The 17,040-nt window shown below is 38.9% G+C and overlaps 1 protein-coding gene across 5 annotated transcripts in view; it reads right to left on the bottom strand.

The window, feature by feature from the left end:
- The window catches only part of LOC114154722 (uncharacterized), a 41,358-nt gene extending 27,125 nt beyond the window's left edge, over positions 1-14,233 (bottom strand). For 2 of the 5 annotated variants that reach the window (XM_028034062.1, XM_028034063.1), the window contains exons 1-6: positions 13,675-14,230; positions 7,519-7,620; positions 6,297-6,499; positions 5,782-5,948; positions 4,365-4,499; positions 3,321-3,409 (exon numbers count right to left, since the gene is read on the bottom strand). In XM_028034062.1, coding sequence (XP_027889863.1) covers positions 3,321-3,409; positions 4,365-4,499; positions 5,782-5,948; positions 6,297-6,499; positions 7,519-7,620; positions 13,675-13,713 — 735 coding nt within the window. In that variant the 5' untranslated portion in view covers positions 13,714-14,230. Of the gene's footprint in view, positions 1-3,320; positions 3,438-4,364; positions 4,500-5,781; positions 5,949-6,296; positions 6,500-7,518; positions 7,621-13,674 lie in introns of those variants that run through there. The other 3 variants (XM_028034065.1, XM_028034064.1, XM_028034066.1) reach the window with 3 other exon arrangements.
- Between the last annotated feature and the right edge of the window lie 2,807 nt (positions 14,234-17,040).

Genomic DNA, 17,040 nt, shown 5'->3' with positions numbered 1-17,040 from the left:
CACTTCCATTGCTGAGCAGCACCCAGGCTGACTAATGTATGTTTGTACAGTAAACAAAAATACATTAGTCAGTGTATACGATGTGTCCATATCGTTATCCCACACCACAATCTTTCCCTTTGCTAACTAGGCAATCACTGCCATCAAAACCTCTAACTCAGTTCTCTGTAAGTGCCGTCTCTCACACACACACACACACGCACACACACGCCCGCATACACAGAAGTCTCTCTGACAAACACACAGCACATAAACCATTAAAGACTAATTGAATCTAATTTATTTAGTTTTCTGGAAAGAATCATTTAAGGCAGAACTTCCCTAAGCCCTCTCAATAAATGACTCTCATACCGTTTTACTCTCTTTTCAAACACAATTAAAAAATAATATATAAATATATACACATTGCAAATGACATGCATATGAGGAGTTCATTTTGGAGCCCGATCTCAGGTCATTAGTAACCCACCATGACGCTGTGGAGTTGGGGTCCGCTGGCGACACGCAGGCCCCTGGCCATTTATTCTATATTAAGTCTTTAATGGGCCCTCTCGCTCTCTCTCTCTCTTTCCCCCCTCTTTTGGTTGTTCTCCATCTCTATCTCTCCCTCCTGACACACAGCGTGTAGGCACAGCGCTGGTAAAATATGCACAGAAAGTCCGGTGCGCACACATGAGCAAAGCCATTCAAATGAATGGTTATTTATTCGCTAAACGAGGATCTGGGTGTTTAATGTTCCTTGGACGTTAGGTAGTTTTCTGGGGGAGGAAGAGCCATACCCCTACGGCTACAGACATCATTTATTTTACACATAGCCTAATACCGCATGCTAGGCAGCCGCTGAGAAAAATGGGCTTTGAGAAGGAAAATATAAAAGAAATAATGAATGATTTTCTTCTTTTTTTTTTTTTTTTTGCTTAGTGGTGGGGAGAGTGAACACATTAGAGGTTGTAGCAGGGAGAGAAGCACGGGGTAGACTTAAAAGCTTAAACCCTACTTTGTTTTGTGTGTGTGTGAAGCAAGGCGAGCCAGCAACAGCGAAAAGAAGTCAACACTAACGTTACACAAATGTGTGTGACAATGATGGCCCGTTTCGGTGTGCTTGTTGGATTTTTGAATATCAGCAGGGAGGATGGTGATACATCACTGTGTGTGAGGCTTTCAGGCCTCCATCTACATCTCATCAAAATGCAGAAGAATAAAACTTCAGAGGGGCTCCTCAGCAATAACAAAAACACCTCCAAAAAGTGACGCAGAGCAGGTGCAATGCAACCAAAACAATAAAATCACCAAAAGTAACTTTTTTGATAAATGAATGAAAAATAAATGATCATCTGTTATCTGCATGTTACTTGGGCATTCATCCATCATTTAAAAGACAGAAAATCATTAAATGCTTCTAGGAAAAAGTAGATGGTATTAAAACGCAGTTTAATCAGCATGGTGTATTAAAATAATTTGACTGCAGCTATTAAAGTTAATAATTCTTGTAATAACTCAAATTCCAATGCAAATTGTAAATTCTTGGGTTTTAAAAATTCATATCTCAGAGAATAATAAGGAAATTCAAATACTGACAAAACAATATCCATGCGTTGTGCTGAAGAACGTTTCAGATTTGACCTTTCACCCTCCAGAACTGCTTCCTCCAGGTCACTGGACCTGGTTTTTGGTTCAAAATGTCCTTTAATGAATTATTGACATTTAGTTTCTTTCCATCAAGACTAACTAACCTGTTAATTTATCTTCTGCCACCGACTTTTCCCAGAGGACCCAGGACTGATGGTCATGTCAGATTCAGTTGTATTAATTGTGTTTTTTGCTACATTTATCTAATTTTGTGTGAAGTTCCTTCAAAATGTAACTTTTGGTTTTCCTCCATAGTATGTGCTCTTTCTTTAAGTGCTTTTCATCCCCAGTTCTATAAGAGATCCAGAGGAAGCGACATCCACATATTTAAAATCTTTGTGCCAAGACAACCAGAACTGCTGGCCTGTTTCAAAGTGATCTACGGCAGACCGGATAAGACTAGAAAAGCTGACCGTCGTTCCAGCAGAGAGAGAGGGTGGTGGTGAAACCACCAAAACTCAAGTTTGCTCTACGAGACTCACTGGGCTGATGGACCAAAGTGAAGCTCTCTTTCTTGTTTCCTTTGGTAAATCAAACCGTATAATGATAATTAGCTCTATCTTGTTTCACTTCCCTCCCTCATTTGAATGTAGAGACCACACTCAAAGTTAAAGTTAAACTCCATTTCCTTGGTCTTCTGAGAAACTAATAAACTTCCAGTAAATGTTACATCCATAATACATTTAGGAACTGGACTCCTACAAATTTCCCATTTCAAATCTGCAATTTTAGTTTGAAAACTCAATTTTCAGACTAAAATTGAGTAAATTTTTAAACAGTCTGGACCTTTGAGCAGGAAACATGTACAAAGTAAATATTTATTATGCGTATGTTCAACAAATCACACTTGTAAGGTTGACTTTCTAATCTGGTATGGTGGTAAAAGACTAACTTTTTTAGTATTTTCAGAAAAATTATATCAACCCTTTTTTATTAGCCTTTTGACAGTCTTTAATACTTTGAAAATCTGTATTGTGGATCATTAATTGCAGATTGTAAAGCACAATTTGTGATCTATGATCTAATTTTTGTTAGTAAAAATTAATATTAATGAGTTGTATGTCAGACTACTCTTAGGAATCTCAGACTGAAAAGCAGCATGTGTAGATTAGTCTTTGGCTTCTTTTAGTTACTGAAAACTCAAATCAATCAATAAGTTTGACAAAAATGTAAGTTTTGATGCCATAAATGAAAGATAAAATATATTATTTAGCAATAAATCAAAGTAAAGTATCCCCTTTTCATAACGTTTTGAATTTTGTTTCAGTTGATGAAAAACGTAACAAATTTTGCAATAATTCAAAATAATTTCTAACACGTTCTTTCAGTCAGAAAACCAGCCTCTTTTAATAATAATTTGCAGGACAGCATTAACATTAGATATTATTATTTAGTTATGTTTGTGCGGTTCTTGAGCTTAATCAAATCATTTGTAGGTACAAATTAAGTTGGTTAATAATCTCGAATAAATTGATTAATCAGTTTCTGTAAATTAACTTATGTGCATTTTTGTGCTGATTCTACATAAATCTTAACTGTGAGAAAGCTACTTAAAATTGTTTGCTTCTTTTATTCGTAATCAAGACCCTTAAATGCTAAGAAGAGAAAAATGTCTCAGACTGATTTTAATGCAGTTTAATTAAGCTACAGATTCTTAAACCCATAGTTTGTACCAACAATAAGGAACGAACCTCCTGGTCTGTGGTCAGGGACGTGAGTGCGAGGGTCATCTCTCCGTCTGTGAACTCCTTCAGCTCCATCATCAGCAGCTGCGTTAACTCTACATCCGGTCAGCACACACAAACAGACTAACAGTTATATGAAAACACACACAAAATGATACAAAACAGTTTCACAACAGAAACAGAAAAACAGGAGAGTAAATATCCTCGCCAGAACCAAAAGTTAACCGGACAGATGATGCAATTCTAGATCAAAACCTCAAAACTAAACGCTTAGAGACCATCATGCTACACCGACAGCTTCCACACTAACCTCCTTTTATTGTACTTTGTGAATTCAAATTCAAAATACTTTACTGGTCCCAAAGGAAATTTGAACTCTATAAAAATCTTATTTTTTTCTAATTTTACACTGGATATGTTACAAGGTTCTGAATAAACATAGAAGAATGGATAAAACTTTAAAATTCAATTGGGAAGAATCTAATGCCACAAACATGGCTAATGAAATGTGGACCATCAGATTCCATCCCTTAAGCTCTGCAAGTGCTTCAGAGCTAAGAATCCCAAATAGTCAAAACAAAGCATCTTGACACTTTTGCTATTTGCACCAAAGTTCAGCTTCTCTTCACATTTAGTTCATTTAAAACAAATTTTTGAGATTTTAAATGTGGTAGTTTTATGCTGCAGCACAGTTGGCTTGGAGGTTTGTCACTACAGCCACACTAAGCAGAACACGGTTTGGTTTTCTTATCATGAAAGTAGAAACTTTACTTTTTTATTACAGATAACATACGTGATATGAAACGTTCAACAAAATAGCTTTCATACATTAGAGCGAATTTGTCCAGTCACATTGGAGCAAGCTCCTGGCAACAAATTCAGAATGAGGAATAATTTTGTATTTTTTGTTAACCTTAAAGAGCGTTAAGAACTTAAAGGGTCTTAACTGCATTAAAACATGCAGACCAAATCCAAGCTATCCCAAATTTCCTACAAATTTTTTTCTTTATTAATTTTTTCAGATAAAATCCAACATATTAAAAATTGCACCTTGTTGCTTCACTTCATCGGGTTGATCAACAGTCATATCACCCCACTCCTCCAAAGATCTCAGTAGGTCCTCCAGTTCTTCTGGGCCAGAGTCCTGTTTGATCCACAAAGCTTCTCTGAGGAGCTCCAAGGCATCTGGAGACAAACAAAACAAACATGCAAACAAAGTCAATAAATAGAGCAGAGGTTCTTGTTTTCAAAAGAAGTTTAATGTACTTCAAAAAATAAGTCCATCATATTGAAAATCTGACATACTTTTGTAGAACAAGCTTCTGTAAAATCTAGGCTGGCTTTCACCCAATAAGAAACCTCTGCTCTGACTTGTACACACACACACAGTGGGGTCTTTGTGAATCAATGTTGAGCTTATCAGGCTGCTGTATGAATGATTATGGAAGTATATCCATTATTAAAAAGTAGCCATATATACGTAGTTTATACCCTCTACCTCCGTAACACTTATCGTCTTTGTTGGAGTTTGTTGATCAGGTATCAGTGAATTAGTACAAAGATCTGTCACAAAGACATATGGGACACGGACCACTTAGAGTGCTTTATTCTCCTCCTCTGTTCATCAATCTTTCCTGCCTTAAACGCTGTGCTTTACTCGATTTACTGTGAGCTTTCTCTCCATATACCTTCCCTGACTGAGTAGAAAACCAGCAGAGATACAGAATGAAGTTCAGACTTTGGCATCACCATAGAACCACTGCTTTAAATGTCTTTGAGAGGACAGTGACCTATGTACAATGTGATGTGTTTTCGCTATTTCAATATCTTAAACATGCATCGGTACACATAGTTTAGGAGTCTGTTTATGGGAATTGTTTGATCATTCGTCCAGAAGTCCATTTGTGGGGTCAGACACCGATGTTGGATGAGCAGGCCTGGCTCACAGTCTCCTCTCCAATTCATCCTAAACATCTTAAATCGGGTTGAGGCCAAGGCTCAACCCGGCAGGCCCATCAAGTTCTTCCACATCAAACCCACTCATCCACCTGCTTATGGACCTTGCTTTGTGTACTGGTGTAGTTACATTTAAGTAACTGACGCAATTACATTTAAGTTAGGGTTGAAGGAACTATCCCTAAATCGAGTCTACAAAAGTCCAAAAGTCACCAAACTTCAATGATTCGGAGGGTGACCCGAGTATTTCTTATTTTTTTTTGTAGACACTTTGTTGTTCTGTTGGGGGAAAACTACTTTAAAAGAGAGCATTTTTTAAACTGTTTTGAAAAGTTACATTATGGGTCTCTGTGCACCTTTCTAAGCTTTTTCTTACCCATACTCACCAACCCCTCTCACTTTTCCCTCCATCTCTCCTGGTGAGTGTTAAGCGAGTCATGTCAGGGGATTTGTGTGTGTCCTCCTTCATCGCCCCATTACTCCCCCCAGGGGGTCCCTTTTCCTCCCTCACCTCCGAGAAGCTCCCCCAGCGCTGCTCTGCTCTGCTCCGCTGCGTCTTGAAGAATCTCTCTGGCGACTGTTGTCAGGGCGGACATTCCCCCATCATCCGCTGCGTCCCGCTGCCCGTCCTGATGGACCACTCGCAGGACACTGGACTCCACAGCGTGGTACTCAGAGCTAGGAGAGAGATAAAATAGGGGGGATACGGGTGTGGATGGCTGCAGGGGAAGAAGCCATAATTGTGAGGCATTTGTGCAAATGCAGTTTTCCTTCGGGTCATAAGATGAACACACAGAGGCCTGAAATACACATCTAAATCATATTTTTACAAGCCTCAGAGGACACAAACAAGTTTCTAAAAGACAAGCAAGCCTTTTAAGACAGACATTTGCATGCCAAGGGACTACTGCAAACTCTTTTGCAAAAAAATACATACAAAAATCAACTTTTAGGTGAATTATTAAAATGAATTGAAATTAAATACAACTGCGTTCAGGAGTGTGAATGTGATTTGCATTTACTCACCTCTCCAGCAGGCCATCTCTCAGCAGAGTTAGCAAAAGCTTTCCAGTGTGATGAAGATTCACTAGGTCTATTTCTTCCCTCCATAACAACTCGCTTTCACTAATTTTCACCCTGCGCAAGTACCTGACCGTCTCTTCCGGCAATTCAGTGCTGCACTGCTTCCTGCACAGCAAGGGTACACACACTCCACCTGAGGGTTGCTTCTAGATCACACAGAAGCACACACAGAGAAACAAATAAAGCAGAGTTGGAGACAATGGTGGTTCTTGTATAAATGGAGCCCCGTTCTGTCTTCTCACACACAACGCACTCTGACCCACTTTCCCAAAAAAGCCCAAACAACTTTTTACTATGTCACCTATTAAAAACATAAATAACAAAAAAATATAAATTTCATAATAATTGATTGAAACAGGCTGTTAACATAGTGTTCACATTTTCTCAATATAAAATAATTCAATGCCAAGAAAAAAAATTAACTTGTTAAAATGTTATTTTTTGCCAAATTGTTGAAAACACTCATGTTCCTTTTTGTCTTCAGCGGCGCTGTTGTCAATTTACTGTTTCAGGTCATTGACCTGTTGCATAAAGCAGTTTTAGCCAAACTTTAGAAGTCAAACAGATGACTTCACATTTCAGTTCAGAAACCCTGAGTATACAGAATGAGTAAATATGCAACTAGAAAGTTTGCATCCAGCACTTTCCCGTTGGTTCTGGTTTTATGTGTATCATGTGTGAGAGTTTACAAGAGAGGCAAAAGGACATCTGCTACTAAACCATCTCTGAACCAGCAATAAACAGATAAACTGGGATTTATTTTTTATATAAAGGTTTTCTGAAATTAGCTTATTGTCAAAGACATGCATCAGCAGTTTTATAAGAGCTATTGTGGTGCACAGGTTGAACAAACAAAACAAACCTGCATCCTCACTTTTCCACCATCGTACGTCACAGAAGATTCTGTTTGGAAACAGGTTTTATCCTCTTTTACAACTTGGCTAATGCCGTCATTCTCCTACTGAGCCTCCTTCTGAAGATTTTTATTTACTTTTTCTGTCTTTTATTAAGTGGAAGTTTAAAATTTTACATGTCAACTTTGATTTTTCTTTATTATATACATTATATTCCTACTTTTCCATTAACATTTCTCAAAAGTGGAATGAAGTAAAAGTTACTGTTAACTCTTCCAAGTTAGATGCGCATTAACTGTTGCTGCAATTACCTGACTGAGGTGCAGTGCTAAGCACAGAGTTGCGGCCACAGTGCCAACATCAGGCTCTGGTCCACCTAAGACAGCATGGATGGGACCCTCAGGCAGACCTGCCTGAAAACACACACAAAGAATCTCAGTTACTCATTCTGTGAATTTTATTTAAATTAATCAGAAATAGTGATAAATCAGTCTGCAGCACAGAATATTTGCTTTCAGTAATCAAATACAGGAAGTAACTGGTTGTACGTGATTGCACATTATTGCATGACCTAAACGCTCATCCTCTCACACACACAACAGTGTATCAGTGGAAACTCACTGAGCCAGCACGTCTCATCTGGATGACTGTATCATCTTGAAACCCTCTGTATGAATTAATAATGAAACCACAGCACTGCATGATTCAGTTCAGGTTAGGTAAGAGAGCACTTTTGAACAGGGTTGGCGATGGTGTCAAAATCACTTAGAACAGCAAAGCAACAGGAGCTTATTTTACCTCTCAGTTTCATGGCTTGTCAGAGCAGCTATTAGTTCCACTGACTACGCTTAACGATGAGGACAAAATTTCCCCATTTCGAGTAAACAGACATTAACGAGAGCTGCATCGCAAAGATTAGGCATTCATCTCTGCGCAAGAAAGGCAGAAAATTAAGTCTCTTCCCTCATTTGTTGACTGGGATTCTTGGAGTAATCTCTGAAAATGGCAGATAATTAATGATCCTCCAGCATAATCCAAATAGGTTTGCACACAATGTTGCAACGTAAAACAGTCTTTATGAAATTCTAAATTTAAAAGTTGTTTCTAAAAGGCTAAAATGCATCCCAAATGAGCACATTTGTCAGCAATTTGAACAATTAAAAAAAAATTCCACAGATTTTAAGTATGTAAGTATGGACAGAACCCAAAGCATGTCTCGCTTTGTTTCCAGCTATACGGCTTCATCTCGCAAACAGATAAGCTGAATCAACGCCTGCACAAACCCTGCCTGCAGGTTTTGCCGTTAATTACAATGCAAAATGTGGAAACAATGAATTCACCGGTTATCTGAAGCAAATCTTAATTGCTTTGTAAGATGTCAAAATGTGAAAAGAAATACAGCAAAAGGCTGATTTTATTCCTGTCAGGTCAGTGAAAATGAGTAACAGACAAGTAGAAAAGTATGTCTACAGTAACCTCACAACTTAACTTCTCCATATTTTTATATGTTACAACCACAAACTTGAAAGTATTTAACTCAGATTTTTGTTATGACAAATAAAAATCTGAGAAGTGTGGCATGCACTTCCATTCAGTCACTCTAAGAAAATACTATGAAGAACAATATTCTGCTGCAACTCTTTTGAGGTGTCTGTCTCTCAAGCCCAATCAGATTAGAGGGAGAGTCTCTGGACTTTGACTGGGCGTTTCCAATAGTTTTTTGCAGCCTCTCAATGGTTTTCTTCTAGTGTTGCCCTTTGACCATCTTCCGTGTTCATGCCAAATAAAAGCATCCCCAGAGCATAATACTGCTACTGCCATGTCTCTTGGTTTTATAAACCTCATCACAACTTTCTCCACTGCCTATCTGTTGCTTGCTTCAGCCTTATATTATTGTAATTTGGGTTTTGGTCTAATCTGTTCTAGTACTGTACGGCATTTTTAAAAAAAACTTGTATAATATAAATAAGTGGATTTTAATTTCTCAGTCTCCAAGATGTTGTCGGTTCTTTAATGTTCTCCAACAAACAAAAAAACCTCATAAAAAACCTTTGTGTTTATACTGGGATTAAACAACTACTTTCTAATTATTAATTACAACTTTTAAAGGCATTTTGTTTGCAATGTTTTTTATTTAGGGGCATAAGAACAAAAGGAGTCGACAACAAAAACATGCAACACTTTTCGGAACTTCTAATAAAACTGAGAAAAACTTGTATCATTTTTTGACCTCACAATTATGAATTAGTAGTCTGCATTGGTCTTCCATATAAACACATTGAAGTTTTGGGGTGAAAGGTGACAAAAACGTAGAAAAGCTCAAGAAGAACGATGATATCACTGTTCATGAATGACACAAAAATGGAGCAGGACATCAATAGCTGATTGATCAATCAGCTCCCGATTTACCAATTGATCTACGTTACCAACTTCAATAATCATCTGGAGTTCTGGGTATTGACCAAAGGAACGAGATCGCAGACACAAGCCATCAAAATGAGTTTCCTTTCCAGGGTGTAGGTGAGACGCTCCGTCGTCATGGAAGGACTCAGACTCAAGTTGAAGGATATGAAAACTTTTCCTTTTGTTTACTTTTGGTTAGTTCACTTCAGAAAATAATTAACAGCAATGTGTGATGTACTCCATACAGCCCTCTATACACCACACACCTTTTGTATGTGATATGGAGGAGAATAAGAAAGTCACTCATGTTTCTTGGACATCACCCTGAAAATGTGACACTTGATCATTAGTTGACGCCGAGCTGAAGCCCAAGTGGTAAAGAGGGAACAAGTGCAAGTTCAGTGTGCAGAGAAAAGGTTAGTGGCTGTCAATTACACCCTGAGAATGACATTTGAAGATGTCAGGTGAGATTTGAGGAGAGAGGATTTCAAATAGGCTTATTAACAAAGAGGTGGGGTGAAAATGAACCAAGCAGATCAGATATGCAGAAAAAAATCTAAAAGAAATAGTGAACAAGTGAAAATATGCAAATTAGTGATAACCGGAAGAGAGCTGGGAAAGATTTACAAATTAAAGGAGAGGTGAAGATAGAATTAGGAGAGGAACGTAGAGAGGTGTGTGAAAGAAAGATACGATGCAGCTCCTTTATAAGAGGGAGAGAGAGAAGATAAATCAATACTAGATAGGCAGCGGAGAGGAAGTGATGCATTAGCAGGAGAAAGGCCAGTGTCCGTTCCACTGCATCGGGAAAATATTGGTGTGTGTATGTGTGTCCGCAGGAGCATGTATTAGTCATCTGATATCTTTCGGTCAGAGTGCTCTTCCTCCCTCCTTTACAACATTCAACATCTTTCTTTTCAGTGGTGGTCAACATGATCATTTTTCTGTCAGGTAGTACTGGAAAACAATGGACTATTACTCCTGCTTCACAATATATTATGTAATTGTCACAATTTAAAAACAAAACTTTTATCATTAATTTTACCTAATTACATCATTTGGAAGAAAGGCAACGTAACCAAAATTACATTAAAATAAAACTGACATTTCTAAGTACATCACTATGTACACTAAGAAGTACATTTCTACTTCTCAGAGCGATCTTCTGCTGTAAGCTAGTGCACCAAAATCTCAACCCAAGTTGGTCATAATGCCCAGCAAACAAATTACAACTTTGTGTGGTTCCACAAATAGGACTGCTTTATAAACCTTACATTATACAGCTGATCACCTGAATATTTAGGATTTTGGACTATATTTGGACTAACATCAGCATCGTCAGTCACATATAGTGCGAAGCAGATTTATCCAGTGCTCACAGAACCAACAAAAACATAGATATAGATAAATTCACCATAAACACCCATTTACTATTGAGTGCACAAACAAGTAGTGGAAAACCCATGTGGAAAACACCAGATGGATAATTTTACCCCAACCTTTTCCCTCATGCCACCTCCATGGACTCTGCCGCCCTGGGCTGAGAGCCATGTAGCTCATAGTCCATAGATACACGTTTTCCACTATAACACTAAACCTTTCTGCTACCACGGATGTGACTGGCTTTGGAATAGTTTTACACATCCTTTTCACACGGGAAACCTTGAAAAAGTGGCTTATCTGGAGCCTTTTGTGATCCAGCAGTTACTTTTATGTCTAAGCAATAACATGATGTTGTAAAACTTCCACAGGAAATAATCTTCCAGCACCCCAGACGCACAAGTGGTCAATAAATAACAGCTGGAAGAATAAAAGGTAAAAAGGGTCTTTAAGTATACAGTCTATGCAGATGTTGTAAGTAACCTCTGCTCACAGTTTGAGCTCTTTGCTAAATGACGATGAGCTACAGAGCAAAGAACTGAGAAGAGGAGATGGATTCAGTAAGTACGCGCAGAGCCAAGCCAATTAGAGGTATGGCTGTTCTGGATCACGGCCATCTTTAAAGTGAGTGAAGAAACTCTCAGAGAATGACAGAGATAATGAGTGGTCTGCAAAAGGCTGAATCGTCAAACTTTAGACATAAGAGATTGATAAAGAATCCATGGATGGGTGTCTTTGTGTTCAAGATACAAAATGGACACGTTACATCTTATCTGCAACCTCCAAGACTCAACACTTTCCCTCCCTAACACAAGATAACCTCACGAAGCTCTCATTTGCAAAATTACATCTTTGATCTTTTCTTCTTTGACGTCTTTCACCGTATTTATGTTTGAGGACAAAGGCTCCTGATTTCGCTTTAAAATTTCCTTCCTGGCAGCTTTTTCATAGGGACACACTCACACTCACACTCCAGTTTACATGGACGGATGATGGCTTCTGAACATTTCTGGCTTTTAAGTGAATGGTGCAAACATGCATCATGCAGTGTATTCCTAAAAACACAAATTTTTAGGAATTGCTATATCCACAAACTTCAGTGACTTTTATTAATATTTTATGTAATAAAAACCAATGCAGAGTAATGGAGAATTGTGAAGTGGGGTTGAAAGAGCTGTGGCTTTATATTTTTTCTACAATTAAAATGTATTCATCCCTCTTTACTCCAATAGTAATAAAAAAAATTCCAATGCAACCGATTGTCTTCAAAAGTCACTGAATTTGACAACAGAACCAGCTGTGTGCAATTTATTCACAGTATAAATCAAGCTGTTCTGTGAAAGCTTAGTTAGTGAACATTAGTGACATTAGCAAGATGAAGACGAAGGAGCACAGCAAGCAGGTCAGGCAGAAGTTCAAAGCAGAAATTGTTTAAGAAAATAGTGTTGAGATTTGTGGACATCTCACTGTTAAATTCCTTATTTTAAAATGGAAAGAATTTAGCACAACTGAAAAACTACCAAGAGGCAGCTGTCGACTGGGTGGACAGTCAGGGCAAAGGAGAGCCATCAACCAGAGATGGAGCCAAGAGGCACATGGTCACTATCAAGGAGCTGCAGAGATCCAAACACTCTCCTTTATGGAGTAGTTGTTGAAAGAAAACCCTTTAGAAGGTTTAAGAACTAGACATAAGCAAAGGTTTAGCTTACAACAGAATACTGACCATAAAACAAGGCAACTTAACTTATTTAAACTCTTTATTTTCATGTCAAATGTTCATCAATCATCTCTAGCTAGCAAAATGAACAGATTTGGTCTTTTCATAGTTAAAATCAAACAAACCAAAAATGTATGTATTCATAATAAACCTTTCTGGTGCCTGACAGGATGCATTTATGTTTATATAACTACAGGCACAGGAAAGGACCAAAACAGCAAAAGCATTATGTGTTTTCAACTGCTCCTAAACGATACCTGAGCAGGTTTACAAACCAGAGGAAGCTCTCTCACAATCGACTTCTTTGTGTCGCTTAGAGTGCAGAGTACATGAGTAACACTACATGGCAATGTGGCCAAAATATAATAAAAATAAATAGGACAGAGAAGGTTTAATGGCCTTGCAACCTTAAGGCCAGAGCAGGTTCATTGAATGCTTACAGAAATATCCCTAAACATGAAGCCTGGTTAAAAACAAAACTGGTTCACATTGGCTCTGTCATGAAGTCAGCCAGTCTCTTCTGTATTTGCATGAGGCTTTTATCTAATAGGTTCTTTGAACATACTGAGCCCAACATCAAATGCAAATTCTGAGTCCGTGTCTGCAGAGCAGCCAGATACCAGGAAAGACATAGAGTCACTGGACAAACTTGTTGATGTCATGTCTTTCCCACTGATTTAGAGACCAGCGTCTCCTTCAAACGCACACACCATTGTGGTCCTGTAAACACAGCATGCTATTTTTTTTTTGTTTATTTGTTTGGACGAAACACGTCTCAAATACTGGCGATCTACAGGTGCTTATTGTGGGGTGGGGTGGGAGGGAGACCAAAGCTTTCTTTAGCTGTTCGCTGTCTGTGCAACAGGAGCGCAGCTCGTAGCACAGCAGAAGCACCTTCCCCGTCACGATCTCATTCATTATACCGACAAGGTGGTGTCATCAACGCCGCTGAGGGCTCTCAACTCACCCCGAGCCTGCTCTGGACCCTCCGCAAATACTCCTCCATGTCGGCCTGCGTCGCTATGGCGCTGCAGCAGATCTCTCCATAGACCAGGTTTTGGAGGAATAAACCCGGTATGTGTACGTGTGTGGGCGTGAGTATGCGTGTGTATATTTTCTCCGCTTCCGAGTCCCCCGCTGCGCTCGTACTGCAGCACTTGTCGCCGCGCTGAGCTGTCGGTCCTCCCCCTTTTTTTCCTCCCACGGAGTGAAACCCTCTACACCGAGCGCGGGTGGGTGTGACGGCAGGAAGAGGAGAGGAGATCCGACCGAGGCGCGCTCCCTGATTGAAGCGATTCAGCCGCGCTCCCTGCGGTACGAAGAGCTCGCCCCCCTGTCTCACCCCTCAAAGACACAGAGACCCATTCAGACCCGCTCTGCCCCGCTGGCTGGCCGCCTCAGCCTCGGCCACTAACGTAATTAATTCAGGTGGTGAATGAGAAATTGTTGCTTTCCAGCATCACGCATGACACTCTTTCACGGCCAACAGCTGTGCCTTCACTCTTCTGGTACACAGGGGAGAAAAATGCCGCAATATGATCCAGACCACAGATGCAATCACTGCAAGAGATCTGCAATATACCTATCTGAGGGAGTGCTGTTGGAAACACTTCAATTAATCTGAAATATTACTTAGTGACTGCTCACATATCTATCTATCTATGAAAAAAATTGGAGATAGGCTATATATATTTCATAAAATATATATTTTTTCAATTTTAACAATATTGATAAAGGAAAATACCTTTTACTTTTTTACGCTCTAAAAATGTTTCCACTCAAAATTAGGACGATGTGAGAAATACAGTTACACCTGAATGTATACATTTTTATAAAAAACATGAAGGACTAAGATTTGTCAGATCGATCGTAAACCATGAAAGACCAGAGCTTCTGAAATAATGTTTTGTTTTTTTTGGCAGCTGGTTCTCAAATGCATTTTGCCGTCGTGTTTTTTTTTTTTCTAAAACCAAATACAGCACTTTTATAAGCAGAACATTACTTACCATGAAGCATGGAGGAGGAAGTGTCATGGTTTGGTAATGTTTTGCTGTGGCTGGACATGGCCAGCTCACCAAAACAGAGTCCACTATGAGTATCTGAGTGTATTTGAGGAAAATAGATTTAAAACAAAAGTTGAAGCTGTACTGCACCCTGAAACATGTGAGATGACTTGAAACCACTTATGAAATCCATGAAACATGTCACCTAAAGTGAGAAGGGCAAATTTTTCAGAGTGATTTAAGAAATTGGTGGAAACATTAAACATCTGTGACCTTATTTATTCTATCCACTGAGCTGTGTGTAGGTATGTGTGTGTGTGTGTGTGTGTCTCTCTTCGGCTCCTCTCATTGCAGGAGGTGATGGCAGGTGTGCTCCCACAGCTGCACCTCATCAAACCTCATCAGAGGAGCATAAAGAGGAGCCGATTACACGAGGAAGATGTCAGATTATTATGCTGTGGTAGTCAGGCTACCCTTTCTTCTCTGTTTTTACTTTGTTGTCTTCTTTAATGTTAGAATCGGTTCCTGTGTTTGGCTGCCATTTTGACACCACCTGCCTGGATCACTCTAACCACTGGCCTTTTGCTCACCTGATTGCCCTCCACAGTTCCTCTGTTCTTCACACTCATATTCTCAAAGAAAACAACAAGGAGACAATCAAGTTGCCATTCACCACCAGGAATGAACCTCAGACTCTGGAGGTACATACAAGAAAGAAAAATGTCCTAAACTATCTCAAATTCATTTAGGATTTTTTCACTGTGGAGAAATTTTTCTTTTATCTCTTCAGTCAAAAGAACAGCTCCCAAACATTTTGAGGATCATTAAGATTTTTATTTTTTTCAAACTTAAGATGGGCCTTTGTGGTTTTGGCTTTGGAGCTTCTCCACAGCTGTCATTAGATGCCTTGGACCTTAATTATGAGGCATAAGCCTTCTGGTCTTAGATGTTCAGGGTTCTTTGCTGATCTCTTGGATAAGTTGTGTTGCTTGAGAATTTTAGGTAGGCCTGTCAATTCTCCAAAACGTCTCTACGGTTTCATCTTTTCGCTATATGCAGGCAGTGATGTCACTGTGTGAAGCATGTACTTATAACCAAGCTGTAATATGAATGTGCCAAAATATCTGCAACTCGGATCATTTTCCACTTCTCTCTGCCTGTTGTTTTGTTTGTATTAATGAAAGTATTGAGGAAAATCAAACCCAACTCAAAAATATATTTAAGTTTAGTGGCTGCAGAAAAGAGCAATGACTTCTTGTCCATTGTAATATTTTGTATTTAAGAAAAATCTAAAGCCTCTGAACTGTTGCCTTGCAGCAAGAAGGTCCTGGGTTCAATTCTCGGCCTGGAGTCTTTCTGCACAGAGTTTGCATGTTCTCCCTGTGCATGCGTGGCTTCTCTCTGGGTACACTGGCTTCCTCCCACAGTCCAAAAACATGACTGTCAGGTTAATTGGTTTCTCTAAATTCTCCCTAGGAGAACAGGAGTTGCTGTCTCTTTCACTCTGAATGATATTTATTGCAACAAATAAACTCGAAACATCGCTGGTTGACAGAAACTGTTGTTCAAATCATTTGAAAAGCTTTGATAAGGATTGGACTGGGATTGGACTAGGACAACATAGTTTCATGTTTTTTTTTTGTTTCAAACCGGCAACAAGCATTACAGTTTAGAAAAAGGACAAAACTTAATTCAGCCTAAGACTTTAGCTCTTTAAAAAGTAATGTTTTCATGTTAGCAGTTCATATTTCACCTGGATGGTTTTAAACTAGTTCTTTCTTTCTCTAACAAATAATGAGGTCGAAAGGAGATCTTTTTTTCTGTTTAAATATGACTCCTAGAACATAGAAAATTAACTTTGTTTAGTCTTTTAAGCTTAAAAAAAAATCAAGCTTCTAATTCTGATTTTAAACATCATTTCTGTATTGACTTACAGCTGAATTTTGACAACCTATTCATTATCTATTCTGACTAAATCTTCATAGAGAGCAGGTGTCTGTAAAACCAGGAGAAAGAACCATGAGTTCACACACTCTCGCCTATAGGACACTTGGAGATGTCATGGCTCTAGGGTGCTTTCCTGCAGTACGACATGGTGCTTGGGGAATATGCGACACCTTATGTGAACTAACAACAAAGAAGACCACCAATGACAGGTTAATTCTGTTAAAATGCTTATTCCTGTTAAGATAAAACCTGCCAAGAATTAGAAACTGTTGTATAACCAGTATCTGTCCACAGAGAAGTGAGATTTATGTCTCTACAGAAGGAGATTAAAATGAAGCTCCTGGTTCCAAAAGGTATTAAAAAAATGAAAACATTTACAAGAC

Source organism: Xiphophorus couchianus, chromosome 12 (genome assembly GCF_001444195.1).
Source record: "Xiphophorus couchianus chromosome 12, X_couchianus-1.0, whole genome shotgun sequence".
Classification (NCBI taxonomy): domain Eukaryota; kingdom Metazoa; phylum Chordata; class Actinopteri; order Cyprinodontiformes; family Poeciliidae; genus Xiphophorus; species Xiphophorus couchianus.
The sequence above is the reverse complement of the archived record's forward strand: the minus strand, read 5'-3'. Positions and strand labels throughout refer to the sequence as shown.